Source organism: Diceros bicornis, chromosome 28, assembly GCF_020826845.1.
Source record: "Diceros bicornis minor isolate mBicDic1 chromosome 28, mDicBic1.mat.cur, whole genome shotgun sequence".
NCBI classification, from domain to species: domain Eukaryota; kingdom Metazoa; phylum Chordata; class Mammalia; order Perissodactyla; family Rhinocerotidae; genus Diceros; species Diceros bicornis.
Window position 1 is genome coordinate 3,835,675 of NC_080767.1, and position 26,280 is coordinate 3,861,954.

Sequence of the window (26,280 nt, forward strand, 5' to 3'; positions counted from 1 at the left end):
AGAGATCCAAACAAGAAAATGTTGTGTAATAATAAAACCCTGGGTTCACAGAGGTCTGTGCACAATTACTAAGCTCTGACACCTTATTTAGTTTTCTGCTTACCTTTTCCCTTTTTTATCTTCCATTTTAAAAGTGTTTATCAGATTACATCCATGAAGTTTGTCATAACTAGATACAATTATTATTAAGCGATGATAAAATTTTAATTAATATGACATATCTTTGTTTAAAAAAGTTATTTGATTATCAGGAGAAAAAATATTTAGATCTATTCTTTACCAAGACTTTCACTGCTGTTGCAAGACACAGCTCAAACGCCACTTTCCCATTAAGCCTTTCTTGACTTCTCTAACTAGAATAACTCTCCTCCTTCAACCATTTGGCACTTTGTTTACTATCCCCTCCCTCAAGTCCCCTTAAGGCGTTTATCGTTTGCATTATATCTCTTTGTATCATTAGATCTAATTCTCTTCCCCATTCACAGTCTTATTTCTTTTTTTCACTGTGTATGTGGTAGGTTCTTCTTTTTTTTTTTTTTTTGTCGCCAGCTTTATTGAGGTACAGTTGACATATAACATTGTGTAAGTTTGTGTACAACATGATGATTTGATATACATAGATATTGCAGAATGCACCTGGTAGGTCTTAAGTGAACATTTAATAGACTAAAGATTAAGTTAGAAAACCAAGAAAAGAGGGTTCGGTCAGGGATTCCCATCATTTTGCAGTTGTGATGTCCTGTAACTGTGATTTTGATATCTAGTACTCCTGACTCACCTACGAGACTCCTTAAAATGGTCCTATGTGGTTGCTGCTGTTGTTTCTATTGTTTTTAATAAACTAAAAAGTGAATTTAAATGGATTTAATTTTTAGGATATCTTCATTATTTTAAAAATAGCTAGAACAGTTTGAAATGTTCTATGGCCAGAGTTAGAAGCTGTGGTTTAGATCCTTCTGCTGTGTTACAGGTATCCATTCAGTTAGATCTTTCCAATAAGCCAGTTGCCAGGTTTAACATTGGTAATAATGAATCAGCACACAGGAGTTATGTCCTTTGTGACATAACTCTTTTCTATCCCCACCCTGCCTTTCCCCAGACAGAAGTGACTACTCTGTGCTCCAGCTGAAGCCACTTTTGTTATCCCACTTACCCCACTGTTTTGTAATTACTTGGTTATGTGCCCTTCTAGTGAGCTCCTTGAGGGCAGGGATTATGTGTTGGTAATTTCCACTTTTCCCCTAGTACCTGGGACACTGTGGGTATTCAATAAATGGTTGATGTATTAATATAAGTAAGATATATTCTGAACAGGATTCTGGCTAAATGACTGTTCCAAGAACACTTTTCAGTGTTTCTCTTCAGATGGTTTGGTGTTAAAATATGTCAGGATTTGATTTGTTTAAATTATGAAATTTTGTATAGTCAGCCTATGGTTAATTGCCTTTAAGAGCCTTCTCTGGGGCTGGCCCGGTGGCGCAAGCAGTTAAGTGCACGCGCTCTGCTGCAGCGGCCCGGGGTTCGCTGGTTCGGATCCCGGGCGCGCACTGACGCACTGCTTGTCAAGCCATGCTGTGGCGGCGTCCCATATAAAGTGGAGAAAGATAGGCACGGATGTTAGCCCAGGGCCAGTCTTCCTCAGCAAAAAAAGAGGAGGATTGGCAGATGTTAGCACAGAGCTGATCTCCTCACAAAAAAAAAAAAAAAAAAAAAGAGCCTTCTCTTTGTAAACCACATTTTTTTGAATCCTACCCATTTGTCTCTCTCTTCCATTGTCTTTTTCATCTTTCATCTGGTGTTTGTAGGGAGTAAATAGTTACTGAGATATCACTTGTTCTCCACCTCCATCTCTAAGATCTGGAAATAAGGGAAATTAGATTTATGACTGAGAATTAAATTCTAACATCAACACAGATCAAGGCAAAGCAATCCAAAATCATCTTTAAAAGACAGACTGGACAGATTATCTTTGAGTAAAGATATTTATCTAAAGACTATTCATAAAAGTGTTATTGGTTAGCAAAGGCAACATAGAAACAGGAGAGGGAGAAGCATACTTTAGTTGTGCCTCTCTGAGTACTGTCCAAGGGAGAGATTTTTTTTTTTTTTTTTTGTGAGGAGGACTAGCCCTCAGCTAACATCCGTTGCCAATCCTCCCCTTTTTTCTTGAGGAAGAATGGCCCTGAACTAACATCTGTGCCCATCTTCCTCTACTTTATATGGGACACCGCCACAGCATGGGTTACCAAGCGGTGCGTCGGTGCGCGCCCAGGATCCGAACCTGTGAACCCCGGGCCGCCGAAGTGGAGCGTGCGCAGTTAACCGCTTGCGCCACTGGGCCGGCCCCCCAAGGGAGAGATTGTAGCCCACAGATTTGAACATTCCTATCTCCCCTTTGTGGTGTGTTGCTATTAAACGCTTAAAACACAGTTTAATTTCCCTACGTCTAATTCCTTGTTGATAAGCAGGCTTCTGATTATGACTGGTTTCTCATGTATATCTTTCTACAAGGAGAAAATATCCGAATGTGCCAAAGAAAATATTGTAGTCACTGTGACAGTTAATCTATTTCATTGCAAATAATCATCTGCCATTCTGGTTTTACATCAACCTCTGACACCTTATTAATGTTAATTTGAATTATGGGTTCAGTCTCAATGAACAGCCAAAAACCAAGTGTCTAAGCCTAAAAACTGAAGTTCGAATCTTGGACTTTAGAGAATTCACCAAGATAAATTCCACTTTGTTGATTTTACGTCTTACATAACTGTCAAATGTAACCCCTTCTCTCCATCCCCATTGTCAATGCCTTAATTCATCTACTCAGTATTTTTCTTCTGGATTACAGTAGCAGCATCTTAACTCATTTTCTGGCCATCAGTCAAGCTAGACTCCACACTGATGCCTTATCTTTCTAAATCACAAGTCTGATCATGTTAACTTACCTTTTAAAGTATTCGATGGCATTCTGCAGTATACTCCACTCCGTGCCCTTTCATATGTTGTTACTCACCCCTGCCTGAAAACTCTTTCTGCCGTATTAACTAAGCTAACTTATATTTATGCTTTAAGATTCAGCTCATGATCTGCTTCAAGAAACCTTACTTTATCCCTGCAATCTGGTTTAGATGCTCCACTTTTGCACTTCCATGACGTCCTGTCCTTACCTCTATCATACCACCCACCACACTGTATAGCAGTGGATTACTCGTATGTCTCGCCTAGTAGAGAGTGAATTTCTTCAAGGCAGTGATAAGGGATCATGTCTGATTCTTTTCTACATTCCTTAGCCCTTAGTATAATACTTGACACATTTGTTAAATGAATTTAAGAACCTCTGTATAACCTTATTCACTTCATTTAAACTTTAACAAGTTTCTGCAGTCTCCTTTCACATCTCCCAATCTATACTTTCTTCTTGATCCTTGACCGTTCGTCCCTAGCCATTTTTGTTCCACTTTGAACTTGTCATGCTATATACCTCTGTTTCTTCAGAGCCTCATGGCCAGTCAACCACTGTGTGTGTATGAGTGTGTGTGTGTGTATGTGTGTGTCCATTAATGAATGAGATTGTCAGGTATCACTAAGCTTGTGAATATCATTGTAGTATATAATTCCTCCTATAGAATAAAATATAATTGAATAAAAATAAAATAATTTAAAATAAAGTATAACTAAAAAGGTAAGTAACTTCTGGATCTTAAATGAAAATTACTACATAAATGATAGCAAGTAAATAAAAAAACTCTTTGAGGTGTGAATTCTAGGCAGTCAGCTACGCTCATGCACTGCCTTAGTGACTGCTGTACACTAACTTCATAGAGCACCCAATTCGGATTTATGCTTCAGTGAAATCACTCTATAGTGTGAGCTTTCAGGGTTGCTCATGAAAGTTGAAGTTATACAAATATTAAATCTGAGAATGCCAGGCTTACTTCGTGATATATTAAAGTAACATGAGTTATAGTTTTTTGCCCTCAAAAAGTGTATAGGTGTTTCCCTTTATTCAAAGGACTCATGAAATTCCACCTCCTCTAGGAAACCATGATTGGAAGAAGTAGTGAATGACTACTCTTTTTACAGATACATTTTTAAATTATCTATTCAAGTTCAAAAAAATTTCATTGATTGTGATTGCATTAAATTTGTAGATTAATCTAGGGGATAGTTAATATTTTTGCAATGTCAAGTCTCCCTATCCAGGAACATGATATTTTTCTATTAATTTAGTATTTCGTCTGTGGCCCTCAGTAAAATTTTGTGGCTTTTCATATAGATCTATACATTTATTATTAGGCTTATTCCTAAATATTTTAAATTTTGTTGCTATTTAAATGGTACTTTTTCCTTTTTTTTTTCTACCTGGTTATTATAAGCATCTAGAAAGGCTATTTAGTTGTAAATTTATTTTGTAACCTGGCACCTTACTGAAATCTTGTTATTTCTAATAATTTCTAGAGTCATGGAATAATTCTAAGACTGGAAGGGGCAGTAGAAATTATCTTTTCCAACCTTCTCATGTACAGATGAGAAGATGGAGACTCAGAGTAGTATCAACAGGGTTGAGTTAAAAATCTTAGGTCTTGTGAATCTCTAGTCATTGAGTTTTACGGAATATAGTATTGTTGTAAGAGGTGAGGGAGTGAGACTGAGACAACAGACTGCTAAGGTGGGACCTCTCAAATCTACATCTTGATGTGGTCCTCACCAGTCCAAGGTTTACACATTCAGAAATTCAACTTACAGCTTGTTCTAGGAGTGACCAGGTGCCAGAGTATCAATTCACTCTTCTTTCTGGAAAGAATAATTTATCAACAAGACAGCTACTTTAAAAGTTTATTGTGGGAAATCTAATAATGTCTCGGGTAGCCTTCTAGTGGACAGCCCTACCCAGGAGACCAAATTAGAGATCCCAGAATTATAGCAAAGAGAGCTGGATGTTTTTTGTGGTGTTTGCATTAAGATATGGTATTCTGATAGTTGGATAAACTGTTCTGTTCTGGTGATATTTATTTCCAAATAACTCTGATAGGCATTATAATCAGAGAAACTTTTCCCCAGGCAGTGGTTGAAACAGTGATAAATCTTTCAGTATTTTCTGTTCTAACAATTGTCATTCCTTTACTCTCTCATGACCAACATGTAAGTTTTAAAGAGTAGAGCTTCTCTTAATTAGTTCTATTTTAACTTCATACCTTCTTTTCTAGAGAGGAACCCTAAACCCCATGCTGAGATTAATTCAGGCTGTACTTTAATCTTATCAGCACATGTATAAATTATGTCTTAAACAGATTACTTCAGGGAATATTTCCATAGATGGTTAAACATTAGTTAATGCTGAATCTTCTTAACTTCTTTTCAAGGGCATGGGTGAGTATGTTTAAAACCTGGTTCCCAAATTCTATATGTGCCTTTTTTGGCTCCTGCAGCCTCCCTGTCTAACACCACACGGCTTCTTGAGATCAACTAGACCAGTAAGCATGACCCAGAAGTTCTTCAGTAGTTACTGAAATTCAGAGTGTCAGGATTCTCTGTTAGATTCGAGTTGCTGAGGAGGCTGTAAGAATGAATAATCTTAACCTGCCTACCTGCTTAACCTGTTGTCAGAACTGCAATGAGCAGAACTGTTACTCTTGCTTTAGACAGCATTTGTCTGGGTGGGCCCAATCAATTGGGCTAGCATGTGGTTTGGATTTGTTGCACTGGAATTGAAATATATACAGTGAATGTCAGTAAGGTTATTGGAAATCTCTGAGAGATAAATTGGAGAATTGAAATCCCTAAAAGGATCTGAGGTTGGATAAGATTGGAGTGGAGTGCATTTAAGAATTAGGACAAGCAGCAAAGCTAAGATGTCCTAGATCTGTACTGAGAAACAAGTAAAGTGCTCATAATTCATTTTATTTGTTGCTGCTCATGTAGTAGGTGCGTGGATAAATTTTAGGGCTCAGGACCCTGGGGCACAGCACCTAGTGCAGTAACCATGTTACCACAGGATGGAAGGCGATGATGGGTGGAGTAGCACACTCAAGGGCTGGGCACTTGTTCATCTCAGTGCTCGCCAGCTGGGAAGAGATTAAGAGAGAGCTGAGGCAGGACCTACTGTTGGCTCTTGCTTGCCTCGGAGGCTTATGAGAGTCAAGAGAAATTGAATGAATAAAGGTATTTGTAAATTGAGCTGGCTGGAAATATAGAGGCCATCTTGAGAGACAGTGATTTCTTCTTCACTGGAAGTATTTAAGCAAGGTGGCCAGGGTTGCTAACCACAGAGAATGACTGCTCTGGGTGGGAGGATGGACTAGATATCTCCCAGTGCCTTTCCAATTGTGAAATTCTGTAATTCCCACAATCAGAGTGACCCTGAGAGGCCATCCCAAGATCCAGGATGGCTCCCAGCCCGGATATTCCTAGTGGGAGTGGAAGGCAGTTCTGAAAGTGATTCTTACTACTTGGGCTTAGTTTAATTTAGTTCAGCTTAGTCCCTCTGTGACTCTCCTTAGACCCAAAAAACCCCATATGATGTGAGAAAACTGCTTGACAATTCCAATTGGCACTGTGATCCAGGGATATTCCTGGTTTAGTCTCAAAGCCAGAGTTTCCTGAGGACATGTGAGGACAGGGAGCCTCGTACTGGAGTGACTTAAACTCCCACAGCTTGTTGACCTGGTAACATTAGAAATGTTCTGCTATCTGCTGTGAAGTAGAACAGTGGAGCGTCAACCGCCAGCAGAGAAGTGACATGTGTGACCCGGAAAATCACTCACGGTTTAGGATTTTAGATTATGTTAGCAACAGATGCTCCCCGCTTTATGGCTGCCACATTTGTATCTAATGAAGTAGGGCAGCTAAGGGGAATGTGTCTTTGGACTGATTTTAACTGAGAGATGTGCAGATCCCAGAGCTGATTTTAAACATCATCAGAAAGTGTTTGTATTCTTTATAGCAATTGTCTTGATGAAGTTATCAGTAGGAGACATCTTGTAACCTGTATTTTTCAGAAAGGTTTTCCTTGGGCTGGTATTCTTAATAAACGCACCTACTGCTGGTCTTCATTCTTTTTTCAAGTTCATATTTTTTTTACCAATCCTCTACTTAGAAGCCAAGCCCTGTGCTAGGGCTTTAGAGGACACAGAAATTAATTAGACAAGGTCACACTTACCAATCTGATAGAGGAGATAAAATGCAAAGAATAATTATAACACAAGGAAGAGAAATGGTTAGTCTTAGGAGAATAATACCAACGAAGTGGGATGGGAGTTGGGAGTGGGTAAAGTGGGAGCAGAGGAACTTCATTGAGAAGTTCATGGGATGTGACCCAGCCTTTGTAAGAAAGCCTTTGAAAGATTGCCACTGATACAGAGCAGGTCATTACCCTTGGGAGGAACGGTGTGAAAAGTGGCACAGATGCAGGAAGGCGTGGGCCATGTAGGGAATTGTGTATAGGCCAGTTTGAATAAAGGTAAATAGTGGAAGAGAAAGATGAAAGAATGGTTTGAGTTCAAATTAGAGCATTTTGAATGTGTGGCTGATAATATCTGGCCTTCATTCAGTAACCCATGGGAAGCCATTGAAGGTTTTTGAGCTGGTCAGTAAGAAGACATGATCAGTGCTCTGCTTTAGGGCAGCAGTGGATCGTTTATAAAAGTTGGAAGCGAATAACAGGATATTGAATTCAGGAGGAGATGATATTAGTGGGATTAGAAAGGAGGTAATAGCTTCAAGAGACCCTCAGATGGAATATTATAGGACCTGACAGGTGATCAGAGGAGGAACTGAAGGTGACTCTTAGGTTTCATGAACAAGTTACAGGATAATAACGTGGAGGAGCAGATATGCTGGAAATCAGGGAAGGTGAGAAATGTCATTTTGGAACATGTTTATCTTGAGATGCTAGTGAGCACCTGAGAGGTAATGTCCAACAGTGTGAGTTTAGAACTAGAGAGAGTTTTAGGAGCCAGGGCTAGAGATGCAATGAGAGAAAATGATACCATAACTCAGGGGGAGCATGCACAGGGAACGGGGATAAGAACCATGCTTTGGGGGAAGAGCAGCTATTATGTGCAAGGCACTATAGAAAATGCTTGATATACTTTATTTTGTGTAGTCCTTGCTAGGTGAAGTGATTATCTTCACGTGAGAGATGAGGAGACTATAAATTCTTTGCTTATCTCAGTGCTTATCTCAGCCCAAGGTCACACCTTTGATAAGTGTTGGCTCCAGGGTTTAAATTCAGGTCAGCCTAATTCGACTACATCACACTACAAAGCAGTCAAAGAGGTAGTGGGAACAAAACCAGGAAAATGCACTGCCATGAAAACAAGGGAGGGGAAGACTAAGTATCTTAATGAACTATGGGGTGACCGTGGGATTAGAAAAGACTGAGGTGAGGCGGAGAAATGTCTTCAAATGGTTCCCAGTAGTTCCAGCTTTCATTGGGACTTTGTGCCAAGGCCACATAGATGCCAGGGTAAGGTACACTAAGAGAGGCTATTTAAGGATTTTGAACTGTGCCTGGTCTAGCTGGAGGTTGAGTTCCATCTACAAATGTATATTTTAACTTACTCAAATAAGCATTTATGCCAGAAGCATCCAGATGATTTTCCAACTTTGTTTTTAGTAGGAGAAACTACTTTTTCCATTGAAAATACATGGAAAATTCCAGATAAAAGCAGAGTCATTCAAGTTGAAAGAGAGAAAGTGCTCCTCTCCCTTCCTCTGCTCTACCCTGAACCCTATTTCAGCCCCTGAGAAACCACTCTGCTCTGCACAACACCATTTGAAAACCCCTCCTTTACATTATTTTTATGAGTGAGAAAGGGAAGTAGCAGGCATTGCCTTTTTATTATAGGTGAGAAAAGCTAGAAAACCGAAGAAGAGAGTCATTTGTTTTAGGTACAAATAATTTAGGAATCCAGCTGATAATAGAACAGAGGTTTCCAAACTCCACGTCAGTCAGTGCTGGTTCTATTATCTCATCCTTGCCCCAGTTTTAAAACAAAATTTGTTTAAAAGAGAACATAACACTTGGTTCCTACAATTCCTTTCAGCAGACATTTGTTAACTGCCTAGTATGTGCAAAACAGTTAAGACTAGCTTAGTAAACATTGACTCATTTTTATAGACTAAAAGGGAAAATAAATCATCCCAAAGCATCAGTATTATGCTACTAATAAGGAGCTTACTTTGTGAGACTTCAAAATTACAAGTGCCAGAAGGAGGTTGTATGGGCTCCAATGTTTGTTCAGACCCAAGCTAAAGCTCTAGGCAGAAGAGGAGTTTTGTAGCACACAGCTGCTTTACAGAAGCCTGCCTTATAGACTGCGCAGGTAACTCCTGGAGAAGGACGTGAGTGTGAAAATAGAGGCCACAGTTAAGAAACTGCAGTGTTTTACAGGTGCCTTTCTTCTCCATTTTGTGTTTTAAGATTATTTTATGTTCATCTTCAGCTCTTTACTTTAAACCACCTGACACCAAAGCCAAGTTAATTGAAAGATTGTTAGAGGTCCATGAATCATCTTTGGAAGAAGCAGGTTGTAAACGAGCATTGTGAGACTCACTCTATTTCCCTTTCTAGAGGAAGCAGAAGAAAACAATCCACAACAAAGGAATTTGGCAAGCTCTCAGAAGCCAGGGGTCAGTTGGAAGTAGGAACTTGAAGAAGGTCATGAAGGACCCAGCCATCCAAATGGCCCCATAGACTAGGAGATGTTTTTACATCTTCCCACCCTCCTAGAGTCTTCAAGTTCCTAAGTTTAGAAGATCTTTGTTTTCCTGTCAGCAGGAAGCTGTGGTTGAAATAAGGAGGGGATAAGGCAGGGGCTATAACTGAGAAGAGAGCTGTGGTGTGGAGTGCTGCCGAGTTTTGGGCTGTGCTTTTAAAAGCATTTCAGGGTAAGACTTGCTTTTTTTTTTAGGTGCTCCGTTGCATTAAAAAAAGAAAACTTTTGTTAGCTTTGCTGAGATTCATGTGATGGGAATTGGGATGAGGGACTTTGATTTCTGGAGTAACTCTGGAGATTTGTGCATTGGGTATAATAGCTAACTCTGAGAAACCTTAATGGAGTAGACTGGAAGCTTTCATGATTTTACACAACAGTTTGGGGAAAATGTAGCTCTTATGTTAGTCAGTGGGTGATAGGCACATCTGCTTCTGTGTGAGAGTCCTTTCCTCAGATTCTCAGGAGTTTGTTCCTTTGTTGGTGAAGAGCTCTGTTCTCTGGAAGACAGATTTGTTCATTGAGAGCTGATTATGACTTGTATGCATGCAGTCTATGATATTCCAGTACTAAGAGTCGTTGGCTATGCTGGTGTCACAAGTATGCCATTGCTAGACTTCATCATGTTTGTTATAGTTTATGTGGTTTTCAGACTGAGCCAAATATAAACTTAAAGCCCTCCTCCAAAACTTTGTATTTAGTAAACTCAACAGTTTTTTTGTATAAGTATGTGTGGGGGGAGATGAGATGCTGGCAGCACAGAATCACCGCTGTGGCTCGGGGGAACTTGAAGTTGGTTTGCAATGTGATGCCAATTGGGAGACTATTGGCTAATAGGTCAGTAGATCAGTACTTCACTCCCAAACCCAAGTTTCGGTAAGGTTGTCTTCATTTCTGTGTTATATAGTTCAGTCCAAGGTCTAGGCAGCTCAAGGTGGGACCTGTTATTTCTATCTTTACATTCTCATGTCTAAATGAAAGAGCTTTAGTTCCTATAACCATGTCTTATAGAGGCTGGTGCTATTCCTTGACTTCTCTTTGGTGCCTCTTTTATGACTCTACTGTTTTTTCAACCTTCTTTTTTGAAATGTGATGACCCTTCTCCCAAATATTTAGTAATTACAAAGAGAAAAATAGTAAGTTTACAGTGGAGAGTTCTGGCAGACAACATCTTAGCCAGGCAATCTAGGTTCATGTCACCAGGAATACATATGACAGCATGTATTCCCTGATATGATGGGTACATCAGACAAACCCCAGTTAAGGCACGTTTCCCAAAACAACTGGCCAGTACCTTTCAAAAGTATCAAGAATGTGAAAAACAAGGAAAGAATGAGGAACAGTCACAGGTTGGAAGAGACATACAACTAAATGTTTTGTGGGATCCTGGATTCGGTCCTGGAACAAAAAAAGGACATTAGTAGAAAGAATTGGTAAAAAATAATTTCTGTATTTCAGTTAATAATATTATACCAAGGTTAATTTCTTAGTTTGTTAATTGTTCTATGGTTATGTAAGATGTTAACATAAAGAGTAAGACGGGTGAAGGTACATGCATATTTTCCATACTATTTTTGCAACTCTTCTGAAAGTTTAAAATTATCTCAAAATAAAACGTTTTTTAAAATATAGTCGCCCAAATTGGACCTACTGTTTCAATAAGGATTATTTAAAAATTACTCTCCTGAGTAAGATAGAAAGAATATTTCCTACAGTTGGTCTATTCACTTTAATTTTTTAGTTCTTTTGTTGTTATATATTGAATAGATATAAAGTTTATAACAAATAGGTAAGTTGTAAAGAGTAACAATAACATGAGCACAAGTGTAGCTTGAAGCTCTCAGTATGCTTTTCTCCATCCCATCCCCCCCAACCTCTGTCCTGAATTTTGTATTTTTCATTCCCTTGCTTCTCTTTATAGGTTTGCCTTGAAAGTATGTATCTCTAATGATATAGTTTTACGTGATATTTAACTTTATGTAAATGGAATAATACTATACGTATTCTTTAGTAATTTGTTTTTTCCCTAAATATTATATTCCTGAGATTTAATGATATTAATGTGTATAACTGTAGTTCATTCATTTTCACTACCAGATAGCTTTCCTTTGTATGAATATACCACAAGTTATTTCCCTACTTACCGTTAATAGCCATGTGGTTGGTTTCCAGTTTTGCTGTTAATGAGCACTGCCACTGCACACATCCTTGTTAATGACATATTACGAGAGTTTCCCTAGGGCATATGTTTAAAAACGGACTTGCTGGGTTATAGAGTAAATGATCCATCAACTTTACTAGATAAGGCCAAATTGTTTTCCAAAGTGTTTGCCCAATTTTTAATACCACCAACAGTGTGTAAGTATTCCAGTGCCTCCACTTTCTAACACAATATTATTAGACTTTAAATTTTTAGAATCTGTTGGGCATGTATATTAAATTTTAAAACCTTGCCATTTATTGATTGACGACTTTGTGTCAAGCACTGTGGCAGACATTTTCATACATTATGTAATTTAATCCTCTCACAGCTCTTCTTCTCAGCTCTATATTACTCCCTGGGCCCTGGACCAACCAGGCTACAGGCAGGGACCTCTGGGGGACACCCCATGCTGCCAAGGTCCAGCAATTTCCAAAAAAAGATGCCTGGTCCCCTGGAGCCCAATCTCACGGGAATTCCTTAGCCTTGTCTTCTCCGACAGTGACGAGGAGTCAGCTCATGAGAAACACCTGGGAGTGTTGCTCACTCCCTTACAGAGGGCTGCAAGTAATGCTATGGTTAGTTTGTAATAGATAATTACCCCTAAATATCTCTCTAGCAAATTTATTCTTTAGTGGGTCTTTCTCCATCTTGTATCTGCCTAATTTATTTCCTATTTCTTACAAAAAAAAAAAAAAGTCATTCTCATTTTAGAAGAAGTTTTAGGAAGTGGTTAATAACATGCCCCAAGTCACACTGTCATTAATTAGTAGCCAATTTTGAAATAAAACCCCGTTCTCTGGCTCCTAATCCTTTTTTTTTGATCCATCTCTTCTCTTTTCCTGCCACATCCCATTGCTTCCTCCCTCTCCTCACTTTCTTCCACTTTCCTCTGAGTCTAACAGCTACAGTGTACTTTCCAGTTGGCTGCCTTGTAAAGTAGTGTGTGCAGAGAGCATCACAGGATTGGATGAGTGCCTGGTTCCAGCTAAACAGTCATTACTCAGACCCCTGGCTAGCTGTTACGTGCCTTAAACCATTTCACATTCCAAGCTGTGCTGCTTTGTGGATTTGGCCAGACTACCCCCTCAAAGCTGCTTGATGGTGCTGCAGGGGCTTGGAAAGAATCCAGAACTTCAGGACATCCCATCCTTGGCTCTCCTTTCTTGGCAGCAGTAGGAACCCCAAGTCTACTGTGGGGGTGTAGGCAACTAAGAGTAGGACTGGGTGCCTAGAGAATGGTGATATTAGCGCTGCTGACATTGGTGAGGAAAACACAGATCCTATTGACAGAAAGAACAGAACTTAGGTTGGAGTACAAAACTTGTAGCCAACAAGCACAAGTGAATTTGGCCTGCACAATATTTAATTTTTTTATTTGGTTACTTTTATAGGAAGCTTGCACTCAACAATTTGTCACAATAGCCAGCACTTCATTTCCTGTTGTTTTACATCTAACCTCTGTTAACTCCCTGGCTCCTAAAGTTACCTAATGCAACTGTATCCTTAGTGAGGTCACTTGGGACTCACTGAGGGCAGAACTGGAAGATGCATTCTCATTCCAAAATGATCACAGTTGTCCAGGTTATTCTTTTCCTGACAATTGAACATCCCTTGGCTGAGAACACCCTTTTACTTAGACTTTACATTTCCTTCAAAATTATGGATTTCTTTCCCATCTAATCTTGTTCGGATGATTAAGATGAAAACACCTATAAAGTGTTCTAGTCTTGGCTTATCCACACTTAGTGACTGAGGACCTGAAAAACATTGATTAAAATAGATATACTTCATTGGCCTTTTCTGAATTGGGTTAAGGATGGAGAGAAGGAAGGGATGGAAAGAAGGGTTTTTCTGTGTCGCAAATTCATGGGGTTTGATGAAGTATAATTTTCAGAAGGTTAAAAAACATGATTCTCATATAAATATAAAATGAACAGGTGTCAAAGATTTTATTTAACTCATTATTTAATGAGGGAACCAGTAAGATGTTAAGACCAGTTCAAAAGAAAATTTAGGAGCTAAGTATTTATAGGAAATTTAATAAAGAAACGTTAAGATTTCGGAATTATACACAAAACTAATTAAAGTCCTAAAGTGCATAAGTCATAACCTTGGGAGTTATCTTTTCCACCAGACATAAAATATTTGTATCTCCCCTGGATAAAAATCTGCAAGTTAACCTCTGCCCTACAGTTATAGAATAGTCCAGTAAACAGAAAACTAATCAAAGGTGTAAGCCCAGAACTGCACTAAAAGATGACCCAATAATTTCTTTTGCCTGGTTCCAAGTTTCATGTAATTTTTCTGACAGTCATCAGCTTAGACTTGGTTGCCAGGAAGTGGAATCTGTTTTTCAAGCTTTGAAAATATAATTTTATGGTGAGGATATATGAAATGAATTCTGCAATTTAGCATGTATATCTTAGAGGTAGATTATTTTGGATTTCAGAGATCAAGTTTCAAGTTTCTTAAGCACATGTTTAAGGGAAATAGTATTGGCATAAGAAATTCTTGTTCTGAATCTTTTTATTTCCTTTACAGAAATTCCGTGGAAACATAGTTGGTACTACTCTGCAATGTCTCTATTTGAAAGCCAAAGTGAGGACAGACAAAGTGGAGGTAGGTGAACTCAGTAAAAATATCTAAGTCTGTATGTCATTATTATTGCCTCTAAAAAGTGTGTGCGCGCGCTTGTGTGTATATGACAGATAGACTGGGGCCAACCTACCAATCAGACTACCAATCTGCTACAAACTGATCAGGAAAGCAAATATACTTTGCAGAAGTAAACTCTTTGTACTTACAAGTACAAACTCCACTGTTTTGTTATCTGAGAATTCTAATTTGAGTAATTACAATCTCTCATCTTTTATACTTTTATTTTATTTTGTACTTTTATTTGGAAGTTCACCAGGAAAACATGTGTTCCTTTTCCTCTCTCCATCCTTCACAACCGCTTCCTGCTAAGAAGAAGTGGTCAGTGTGAAGAGAAGTTGCTGAGGCAGATCAGGTCATCCTGTGCAGGCTTTTTGTGGACAGAGTGAATGGATCTGGCTCTGGTCTTAGGGAAGACTTCCATACCACTTCTATGCCTTCCTTTGGTGAATTAAAGTACTAAAGGGACCTGGGATAATCACACCCAGGCCATCTTTCAGAATGAAACTGCCTGACATGAAGAAAATTTTCTGACGTAAAATTTTGAAAAAGCAAGCCAGAATGTAGTTCTATATTTAGGCTTCCTTTTGAGGAATGGAGAAGGTGCAGAGAGTGAAATTAGGTCACTGATTTAAGGCCACACTCTACCTTCTTTACTTTCTGTCATTGTGCAATTGTCTGATTCCTGAAGGGAGCCCATTCCAAGGGCATAGGGCCTAGTTCCAGAAAGAGGAAGTCGGGGAACTCCCAACCAAGAGAAAACCAGAGTCCTCCCCTATTGTCAGAACTGCTAAAGGAGAGATGGCTGAGGAAAACAGGCTAACTGACCAGTTTCTCCTGCATCTTCATGTGAGCAGAAAATAGGGAGAGCAGAATACTTGAGGGAGTAGGAAGTTCAAGGGCAGTTGAAAAATGTAATCATCAATAAAGACTGATTTGTTTATTCAGCAAATATTTATTGGTCACCAAATGAATGCCAGCCACTGTGCTACCTGCTGGCAATACAATGGCAACAAAACTACACAGAATCCCTGCTCTTATGGAGATTCTGGTTTAGTAAGGGACAGCCTTTATTTTATTTTATTTTATTTTGTGAGGAAGATCAGCCTGAGCTAACATCCATGCCAATCCTCCTCGTTTTTTTTTTTTGTTTCCCTTTTTCTCCCCACAGCCCCAGTAGGTAGTTGTATGTCATAGTTGCACATCCTGCTAGTTGCTGTATGTGGGACGCGGCCTCAGCATGGCCCAACAAGCGATGCATCGGTGTGCACCCGGGATCTGAACCTGGGCCGCCAGCAGCAGAGCGCGTGCACCCAACCACTAAGCCATGGGGCTGGCCCCAGGGACAGCCTTTAATTGAGTAATAGCACATTAAATAATAGCACAGAGAAGTATCTAATCATATCTACAATAAGTGCAATGAAGTAAAAATCATACGGGAGGCATAGTGGTGAAGAGCACGGATTCTGGAGCCATACTGTCTAGGTTTGAATCCTAGCTCCACCACTTACTGTGTTACCTTGGGCAAAGCTCTCTATGCTACAGTTTCTCATCTATAAAATGGGACTAATAATAGTGCTACCTCATAAGGATGTTGTGAGGATTATATGAGGTAATATTCGTAAAGCACTTAGGACAGTATCTGGCACATGGTAAACACGTGTTTAAATACAATGTGTAAAAAATAATCTATAAGAGCTTGATGCTTTTGTTCAGGAAGATAATTAAGAACTGAAATATTTACAAAGGTGGATTATTTCAAATGTCAAAAGTTTTACCAATGAAAAATAATTTAAACCAGTTTTCTTGCCCTAAATCTCTTTAGGTAGGCTAGCCTACCTACTGCAGTAGAGTTATTGCTTGTGCTGTTTTAAGCAGTGAGCAATTAATACTGGTCCATCCCAGATGTTGGTCTTTTGGCCTGACCAACAAATAACAGTAGCAAACCCAGTAATTTTGCAGGTATTTCTGCCCTTTTCTAGGCTGTCAGCCTAATCTGGTTGGAAAACTTACGGTACATAGAGTGAATATTGACCAGTTCCAGCATCTTGCTTATCTACCCTCTCTTTTCTGTTTTTCACCACTTTCTTAGTACAGGCTCTCATCATTTCAACTGATGAAATGATGCTATTGCAGCAATCTTTTTTTTTTTTTTTATAATTTTATTTATTTATTTATTTTTTCCCCCCAAAGCCCCAGTAGATAGTTGTATGTCATAGCTGCACATCCTTCTAGTTGCTGTATGTGGGATGCGGCCTCAGCATGGCCAGAGAAGCAGTGCGTCGGTGCGCGCCCGGGATCCAAACCCCGGGCCGCCAGCAGCAGAGTGCACGCACTTAACCACTAAGCCACGGGGCCGGCCCCTGCAGCAATCTTTTAAGTGGTCTTTATGTCTGCAGTCTGTTCCTCTGTAAATCGATCATATTAATCTTCCTGAAATTCCAGTTTTATCACATTTTTCCTTGCTCAAAATCTTTCTGGGATTCTTTGTCAGCTACTAGATAAAATTCAAGGTCATTAGCCTAACATTAAAGGCCTGACTTTATAGTCTTGTTTTCTGCTTGCTGGACTCCTCCTGCCTACAGTACTATCGTACAACTTGTCTTGTCTCAGTGCCAGACCCTTCATTAAGTTCTTCTTCCTGCCTAGATACCTGTCCTCTACATCTGTATTGAACCTATATTCATTTTTTAGGCAAGTCCTTCTGCAACAATTCTAGCCACCAACCCCCCACTATTATCTTCCCTTCTTGAATTCCTATAGTGCTTGGTTTCTACAGGTTTTTAAAATAATAGCCTTACTGAGGTATAATTGCCATAAAATTGGCCCTTGTAATACAATTCAGCAATTTTTAGTATATTCACAGAATTGTGCAATCATGACCATAATTTAATTTTAGAACATTTTCATCACTCCAAAAAGAAAGCCCTGTACCCATTAGCAATAGCTCCCAATTCTCCCTTCCCCCAGCCCCTGGCAACCACTAATCTACTTTCTATCTCTGTAGGTTTGACTATTCTGGACATGACATAAATAGAATCATATAATATGTGGCCTTTTGTGACTGGTTTCTTTCACTTATATTTTCAAGTCTCATCCATGTTTAGCATGTATCAGTACTTCATTCCTTTTTATGGCTGAGTACCATTCCACTGTGTGGATATACCACAATTTGTTTATCCATTCATTAATTGATAGACATTTGTGTTTCCACTTTTTGGCTATTATGAACAATGCTGCTGTCAACATTCATGTACAAATTTTTGTATAGATATATGATTTTAATTCTCTTGAGTTCCCGCAATTCATTTTAAATCTTATTTATATCCTGCCTTGAACTATTGCTTTATTGTTTTGCATATGTGTTGTGTGGTTCTACTAAATTATCTGCCTAGCACAGTGCCTACAGAGCTCCCTCTGTCCTGGAGAGTTTGCAAATCTAACCCATCTATTATACTTTCCTTTCCCTCTCCTTTACTGCCCATACACATCTACAAATATCATCATTGTCATTGTCACCACCACCACAACACAACAGTAAAAATTATTAACATGTATTGATAGGTGGTTAAATAATGCTAGGTAGTAAATTCAAAAGGATGAGATTCACTTGTATGTATTCACATGGAAAGATCTGCAATACATAATGTGAAAAGTAAAAAGCAACTTACAGAGCAATACTTATAGTAGTATCTCATTTGTTTAAAAAAAAACATTTTCCAGTGTTTGTATATATGTATATGTTTGTATGTAAATACCCTGAAAAGGAAGGAACCCCAAGAATACACACCAATCTGTTAACAGTGGCTCCCTTGGGAAAGGGAGAAGGAGTAGAAGGCGTGGGAAAGGAAACTTTATATTTTTTCTCTATATGTTTCTGATTTTGGATCTTCCACAGTTAAAAGATATTTATGTATTACTTCAGGTAATTTTCTTGAAAAATCATTCAAGAAAAAAGTGTAATCACAAAGGGAAAATAACTGAGTTGGAGAAACTAAAAGGAAAGGATAGAAAAAGACATCGCAGGAAGGAGGGGGCGTGGATATTGTGAGTTGTAGAGCCTTAGTAGTAGAATCCTGTACAATACCACAATTACATAAACACACAAAATAGACATCTGTGTTGCACAGCTCCTTGTGAACATACTAAAAACCATTGAATTGTACATTTTATTTTAAATAGGTGAATTCTATGGTATGTATATTATATCTCAATAAAGTTATTTAGAGTAAAACAGACATCTAAAGTTTTTAGAGTTAGTTTCTAGGATTCTGTTTTCTTTCGAATTAGGAACGTTTCCTGACCTCAATAACAGAGACGGGATTGCCAGATAAAATACATGAGTCTCAGTTAAATTTGAATTTCAGTAAACAATGAGTAATTTTTTAGTATAAGTATGTCCCATGTAATACTTTGGACATACTTTGTTTTTGTATTTTTATTTGCTAAATCTGGCAATCATAAACAAAGGAGATTCTATTTTGAATCTCTTAAATTGCTTCTTTAGCATCACTAGGGGTTACTGTTAGATTCAGCTTAGTGTGAATGGCATTTTGTTTCTAACTGATGGCCTTTATTGTAACTTTCCCAACCTCTCATCTCCTCTCCCAAGGAAGGTTTTATGGTTGAGAAGCACTGAAAGTGATGTCCAGCAGTTCCCTCAAACATGACTGAGTTTGCCTTTACCACCCTGATGAGAAATCAGTGGTTCTGCATTCTAAATGAGGTCGGAATGGAGAAGCACCACTCCCAACTCCCCACCTGCCTGGGGTAATATAAACGGTGTTCCCATTGGCTTCTCCCTTGGAGAGGAAAGGGGAGAACCTAAAGGTCTCCAAGAGGAACAGGGGGTGAGGCCTTTGGTTTTGAGCACGTCCTGAATTGTGTCAGCCAACCAATCTTCTATGGCATGCTGTTAATAAATTAGGCTTTGGGGTTTGTTTGTGGCTTTTTTTTTTTTTTTTTTTTTGCTTTTATTACTATTTTGATTTTCTTTAGTATCTTGTCCTTTGAGCAATTCCAGTCTTGTTTCTGCTAAACTCAGGAGAATTAGTGAAGCTGTAGGGGATGGTCAGAGGCAGAGGTAACAGGAGAGCTATAGTAGCTCAAGAACAGGACTTTTCATGACATTCAAGACTTTAGTGAGCTTCCTCTCCAGGTTCTTTTTTACACTGCGTTCTACCCACCCGCTAGGCCATGATGCATATCCTCCTGTTTGCTGACCTTAGCACAGAAAGGTCAACAAAGAATTAGTCTTAGCTGAGATTTCTCTTTCAGCCCAGCTGTTCTGTGATTATGTAGATACTCCCACAAGGAGGAGGTGATTATCCTACTTTGGAGGAATTTGGACAGAAATCTGACCACAATTTAACAGAACATGTTTCTAGCATCTATTCACTTGTGTGCTTGTTCATTCAACACATCTTTATTAAATCCAGGGACGGACTAAGCTAAGCAGTGAGATACAGAGATTTAAAGAAAAGAAAAAAGAGAAAAAAGACATGATCTCTACCTTGAAGACGCTCTTTGTTTAGTGGAGGAAGATGGTACTATAAGTAAGCATGGTAAGTGAGCTGAGTGTAAACCATGAGACATAGCAGTGGGTAGACTGAACCAGAAACACGTAATGAAGTGGTGATGAGAAAACAAATTAGTTACTGCCTCTTCTGCAGGACCACAGACCTTGGCCTTTCCTGAGTTGACTCTCTGCTGTGTCATTTAGCTATTCTTCTTACCATTCTTTAGATGAAAATATCATTTGGTGGCTATAGTCCAGATATCTTAGAGATGCAGTGTGGGGAGATGAAATATAAATTTGGGGGGGTACCCAAGACTAGAAGCTGTATGGTTAGCTAAATCTACTGAAGGCTATAATGTTTCAGATTATGCTATTTGACTACTGTAGGATGAATTGTGACCACTTGGAATCTAAGAAATTCCAGTATTCCTGGTGTAAATTAACTCCAACTAATCTGACCAGAAATTGGCCAATTATCCTTCCCTTGGCAGCTATCCTCACTTACTTTTAGAAATGAGAAATTTTCAGTCTCATGTGTTAGGTGACTTGGGTGAAATCACCTAGGCCTGTTGATCTAGAATGACAGCAAGGAGTCACTGCTGAGTTTTTCTCACCAGCACCAGGGCTTAATTGAGCTGGGTGTAAGGAGAGGGGACCTTGACTAATCTACTAGTTAGAGGCTTGCACTCCTAAAGATCATCTCACTCTTCTTCCTTTAGCTGGAAAATCCCATTTGTGAGTGATTTCCCACTATAAGCAAAGAGACATTTGCTTAGAGCCTCCTAAGCCTGATTGTTACCTGACCAACTATCCTGCCTTCCTTTTTCTCCCTCCCTCCTTCTCCGTCCTGGTTACTTATATTTCGGTGTGCTACATTCTCTAGTTCCCTCTTACAGAGTTCATTTTTCTTTTTAGTTTCTGCCATTTCCTTGTCTAAGCTAATCTCCAATCTTCTGTAGCTTTAACTCCTAAAACCTGAGGTTGGATTACATCAAGATTACATAAGACCTTCTCCCTCTGACTTATTTTCCTTCATTAAGTAGTAGATAATAACAACAATAAACAAACACATAGGGACAGAGATTGGATTGGTGGTTACCAGAGGGGAAGGAGGGAGGGAGGAGAGTGAAAGGGATAATTCGGTACGTGTGTGTGGTGATGGGTTGTAATTAGTATTTTGGTGGTGAACATGATGTAATCTATGCAGAAATAGAAGTACAATGATGTATACCTGAAATTTTTACAATGTTATAAACCAATGTTACTGCAATAAACAAAAAATTTAAAAAATTAAAAAATAAAAAATAATAATTCATTTCCAAAAATAAAAAAAAATAAAAAGATTGCATAAGAGCTAAGTTTTTCACTTTGGTATTTGAATCAGAACTCTAAACTAGTCATCCCTAGACAGAAGCTTCTCCTCTTTTGACACTTCTGTTCCACTACCATCCCACCAGACTGTGGCTTTTGTACCCTTCCTTCTCTACTGGATGGATCAGCTTAGGACATCCACGGGAGATAGCCAAAAGTTCAAAATCTATTTGGGGCACAACTATATCAGTGATGCTTACAGAATCTCCTTGACATAGCATAAGATAAAGGACAAAAAAATATCATGTAATGAGCACTTTTGAGTGTCAGGAATGATGTAGGCACTTTATAGTTATCATCTCATTTAACCCTCACATTAGCAAGTAAGGTAGATTTTACTACCCTGTTTTACACGTGAGGAAACTAAAGCCCAGAAATGGAAAGTGACTTGCCCTACATCACTTAGCAGTTTAGTCACAGAGCCCAGTCTAGAATAGCTAAAATTTTCTGAGCATTTTTTAATATACCAGGAATTGTTCTAAAATGCTTTGCATGCCTTAATTTATTAATCCTTACAATAACCTTATGAATAGGTATTATTATCATTTCCATTTTACAGATGAAGAAAATGAGGCTCGGAGAGGTTAAGTAACTTCCTCAAGGCTACACAGCTGATAAATGAAGAACTGAGATTTGAACCCTGGTAGCCTGACTCGATTGCTCATGTTCTTAACCACTATAGGAGCCCGCTGTATTTTTAAACTTCAAGTCCACTGCACATTTTATAATATCAAGTTGTCTGGCCCTTTCAGTTCAATGATTTTACCACCTCTAGGCCAGCTCTCAGCACAGGTCCTTGTGAAACCAGGCTTTTGCTGAACAGGCTGTAGACTCAGCCCTCAGTTCCCGGTGAAGGATGCATTTTCCACAGTCACCAGAGGCTAGAGCTCGGTGTTTGTCCCCTTGAATTCCATAGCCAGGACCTCTTCAACTAGACTGTCCCCTAGACTCTCCTTGTCTAAGCTAATTTCCAGTCTTCAATAGTTCTAACCTCTCATCCATAATTCACATTTTTTCACTCGTTTCAGCCAAAGAGGAATAAACTTTGATTTAATAAGTAATAAGGAAAATACTTAGTCATCCCAGTCTTTTCTCAACAGTTTTCACAAGCCCTGCAGAATCTTGAATTAATCTTTTATTATCTAGTCTGAAAAGTTTCTTTTTGCCTTTATTATCTCAAACGTGACTGGCTACTTTCTTTCCTTAACCTTGTCTTCTTTCTCTCTCTGACTTTTAGTTTCTTCTCTAGATGGTTGTGCAAACTGAAGTTTTAACCACTTTTGTCATCATTCTTGCTTTTCCTTTTTTAGAGGCATCTTAGGAGATCTGATTTACTAGCCCTCAAATCCTCTTCCCCACCTGATGAAAATCCTACTTTCCTTTCTCCTTTCTCTTCTTTCATGGCAGGTCTGGTATCAAAGAGCCAGAACTAGGTGAAGGTTAGTCCTGCCCCCACTTTGGAGTCTTAGTCTGCCTCCAACTCAGGCTCTGAACTTTGCGATCTACCTGCTTGACTTTACTTTTAACTCAGAGGGAGGTATGTGTTCAGTTGCCATGCAGAGCCTGGATTCCATGCATTCCTTGGGGCTGGTGGCTTGGAGAGAAGAGCCTGCTGCACACAGATGAATTGCTGGGAAAACTCGTTAGACTTTTATTAAATTAAAAAATAATCAGTGATATCTAGAATTAAATTTAATAAGATATATGAAATTCAATAATAAAATATTAGAACTTTATCAAGAGTCATAAAATAATATTTTTGAATAAATGGAGAGCCTGTGCTGGTCTGTTGGGTGTGGTTAGAGGGGAAAATGGCATGGGAGAGACTGATTTTACTCACCAATGCCTGAGAAAATTGAGTATGAACATAGAAGGAAGTAGCCTGCTCAGGGATTGAATGCTCTAAACACCGGGAGAAGCACCAGTGCTCCCCTGGTCCTCTGCTGGAATCAGGCAGCTGTCTGGGCCCCTGAGAAAGTCCCTCCACAAAGGGCAGAGGTCACACAGCATCTAGAAATCCTAGATGCAGCTAAATAATCTGAGCGATGCGTGTTCCACTGCTTTGGATAACCGAAGCCACAGTGGTTAGCAGAAGCTCTTGTATTACAAGGTTGTAAATAAGCTACTAACTAGTCAAAACAAGGCACCACAAAACTTCCTATCAATCCCATTTCAACTTCCCCTAGTAATCACAAGAATGAAATAAGAAAGAAATGCACTAGTCCAGTAGAACAGACTACAAGCTGCATAGCTGGGTGGTAAACCTAGCCCAGGAAAGACTCAGCCGCTTGTTTATGGATTGCCAGCAAGGTGACTGTCCAGACGTGATCGTCATGCGCAAAGGAGTGGCTTCCCAGGGGTACACCAACATCTCTCTCTATCGCCCTCATAGGGATATAGTATGTTACTGGGTGGGGGACTAATGGTGCAAAAATGTCAACTCGATCCAAATTAATCTGTATTGTCTAAATCTGTATACTCTCAAATCCTTGGATAAAAGTAGCTAAACATCCCAGTTTCACCTTCCCCGCAATTTGTGCAAGCCCCTTAACTTCTTCATAATTCTCTCTGTTTTTGCACCGCTCAACGTGCAGACTTCAGCCCCTTAGATAGCTTCGATAAGAAATTTACTTATGTTCTGACTTCATGATGTTTAGTAATTTTTGCTGATGACTAGAGGAGGAGTGGAGGAAATTACAGGAAGAACCATAAAGGTCCCTGTCTTATCATTGGCTCTCTCCTCAGCTGTCTTTCAAAAGTCTATGATCCTAGGCCCCTGAGACGTGCAGTGTAGTTTCCCAGACCTGACTGTTTTTCCCATGAGAGGTAGCTCTGCCTCCTCTAATAACCCACTTGCACTCCATCCCCAGATTCTAGTGAATAAAATTTTCTTTGTCTTCATCTCTAATCAAAACTCTAATCTTGAGAGAACTGGAAAAAATGATTCTGAAGTTTATCTAGAAGAGAAAATAGACAAGAATAGCCAAGAAGACTTTAAAAAAGTAGACTTACTATCCTATATTAAAAGTTACATAATTTAAAAGATGGATAGAACAATGGGACATAATAGAAAACCCAGAATCACATTCAATATATTTGAATTAAGTACATTATAAAAATGGCATTTAAAACCAGAGTGGGAGAAAATATTTGCAAATCCTGTATCTGATAAATGACTTCTATCTAGAATATATAAAGAATTCTCTATATAAATCAGTGATAAAAAGATAATTAACCCAGTTTAAAAATGGACAAAGCGGGGGCCGGCCCCGTGGCTTGGTGGTTGGGTGTGCGCGCTCGGCTGCTGACAGCCCGGGTTCGGGTCCTGGGCGCGCACCGGCGCGCCGCTTCTCCGGCCGTGCTGGGGCCGTGTCCCACGTGCAGCGGCTGGAAGGATGTGCAACTGTGATGTACAGCTATCTGCTGGGGGTCTTTGGGGAAAGAAAAAAGGAGGAGGATTGGTGATGGATGTTGGCTTAGGGCTGATCTTCCTCACAAAAAAAAAAAAAAAAATGGACAAAGGGGGAAGTGAAAAGGGGCCAGCCCGGTGGCGCAGCCGTTGAGTTTGCACGTTCCACTTCGACGGGCGACCTGGGGTTCGCCAGTTTGGATCCTGGGCACAGATCTACTCACCGCTCATCAAGCCATGCTGAGGCAGCGTCCCACATAGAAGAACTAGAAGGACCTACAACCAGGATATACAACTATGTACTGGGGCTTTGGGGAGAAAAAAGAAAAAAAAGACAATGATTGACAACAGATGTTAGCTCAGGGCCAATCTTCCTCAAAAAAAAAAAAAATGGACAAAGAATTTGAATAGAAATTTCTCCAAAGAAGGTATATAAATGCTCACTCAATAAGCACGTAAAAAGATACTCAACCTCATCATTAGTAATTAGGGAAATGCAAATCAAAACCACAATGAGATATTACTTCACATCCACTAAGATAGTTAAAATAAAAAATATAGTCAATAACAGGTGTTGGTGAGGATGTGGAGAAATTGGAACCCTCATACATTGTGGGTGGGAATATAAAATAGTGCAGCTGCTGTGAATAACGGTTTGGCAGTTTCTCAGAAGGTTAAACATAGAGTTACCATATGACCCAGCAATTCTACTCCTATGTATATACCCAAGAGAAATGAAAACATGTCCACACAAAAACTTGTACACAAATTTTCATAACAACCTTATTCATAATAGCCAAAAGATGGAAACAACCCAAATTTTCATCAGTGGATGAACAGATAAATAAATGTGGTATAGGGCCGGCCTCGTGGCTTAGCGGTTAAGTGCTCGCGCTCCACTGCTGAAGGCCCGGGTTCGGATCCCAGGCGCGCACCGAGGCACCGCTTCTCTGGCCATGCTGAGGCCGTGTCCCACATACAGCAACTAGAAGGATGTGCAACCATGACATACAACTATCTACTGGGGCTTTGGGGTAAAATAAATAAATAAATAAAAGTGGTATATCCATACAATAGAATATTATTCAGTCATAAAAAGTAATGAAATACTGATACATGCTACAACATAGTGAACTTTGAAAATATTATGCTAAATGAAAGAAGCCAGTCACAATAGGCCACATATTATTCTATTTATATGAAATGTCCAGAATAGGCAAATCCATAGAGACAGAAGGTAGATTAGTGTTTTCCAGGGACTGGGGAATGGGGGGAATTGGGAGTACAGGTATGGGGTATCTTTTGGGAGTGATGAAAATGTTCTAGAATTAGTGATGCTGGTTGTGTAACCTCATGAATATACTAAAAAACACTGAATTCTACACCATAAGTGGGGGGTGAGTTTTAT

At 39.2% G+C, this 26,280-nt stretch overlaps 1 protein-coding gene across 6 annotated transcripts in view; it reads left to right on the forward strand.

Moving 5' to 3' along the window:
• The window catches only part of LOC131393067 (phospholipid-transporting ATPase FetA-like), a 133,940-nt gene that overhangs the window by 23,831 nt on the left and 83,829 nt on the right, over positions 1 to 26,280 (forward strand). For 4 of the 6 annotated variants that reach the window (XM_058523442.1, XM_058523446.1, XM_058523445.1 and 1 more), the window contains exon 2: positions 14,461 to 14,538. In XM_058523442.1, coding sequence (XP_058379425.1) covers positions 14,461 to 14,538 — 78 coding nt within the window. Of the gene's footprint in view, positions 1 to 14,460; positions 14,539 to 20,038; positions 20,139 to 26,280 lie in introns of those variants that run through there. The other 2 variants (XM_058523449.1, XM_058523447.1) reach the window with 2 other exon arrangements.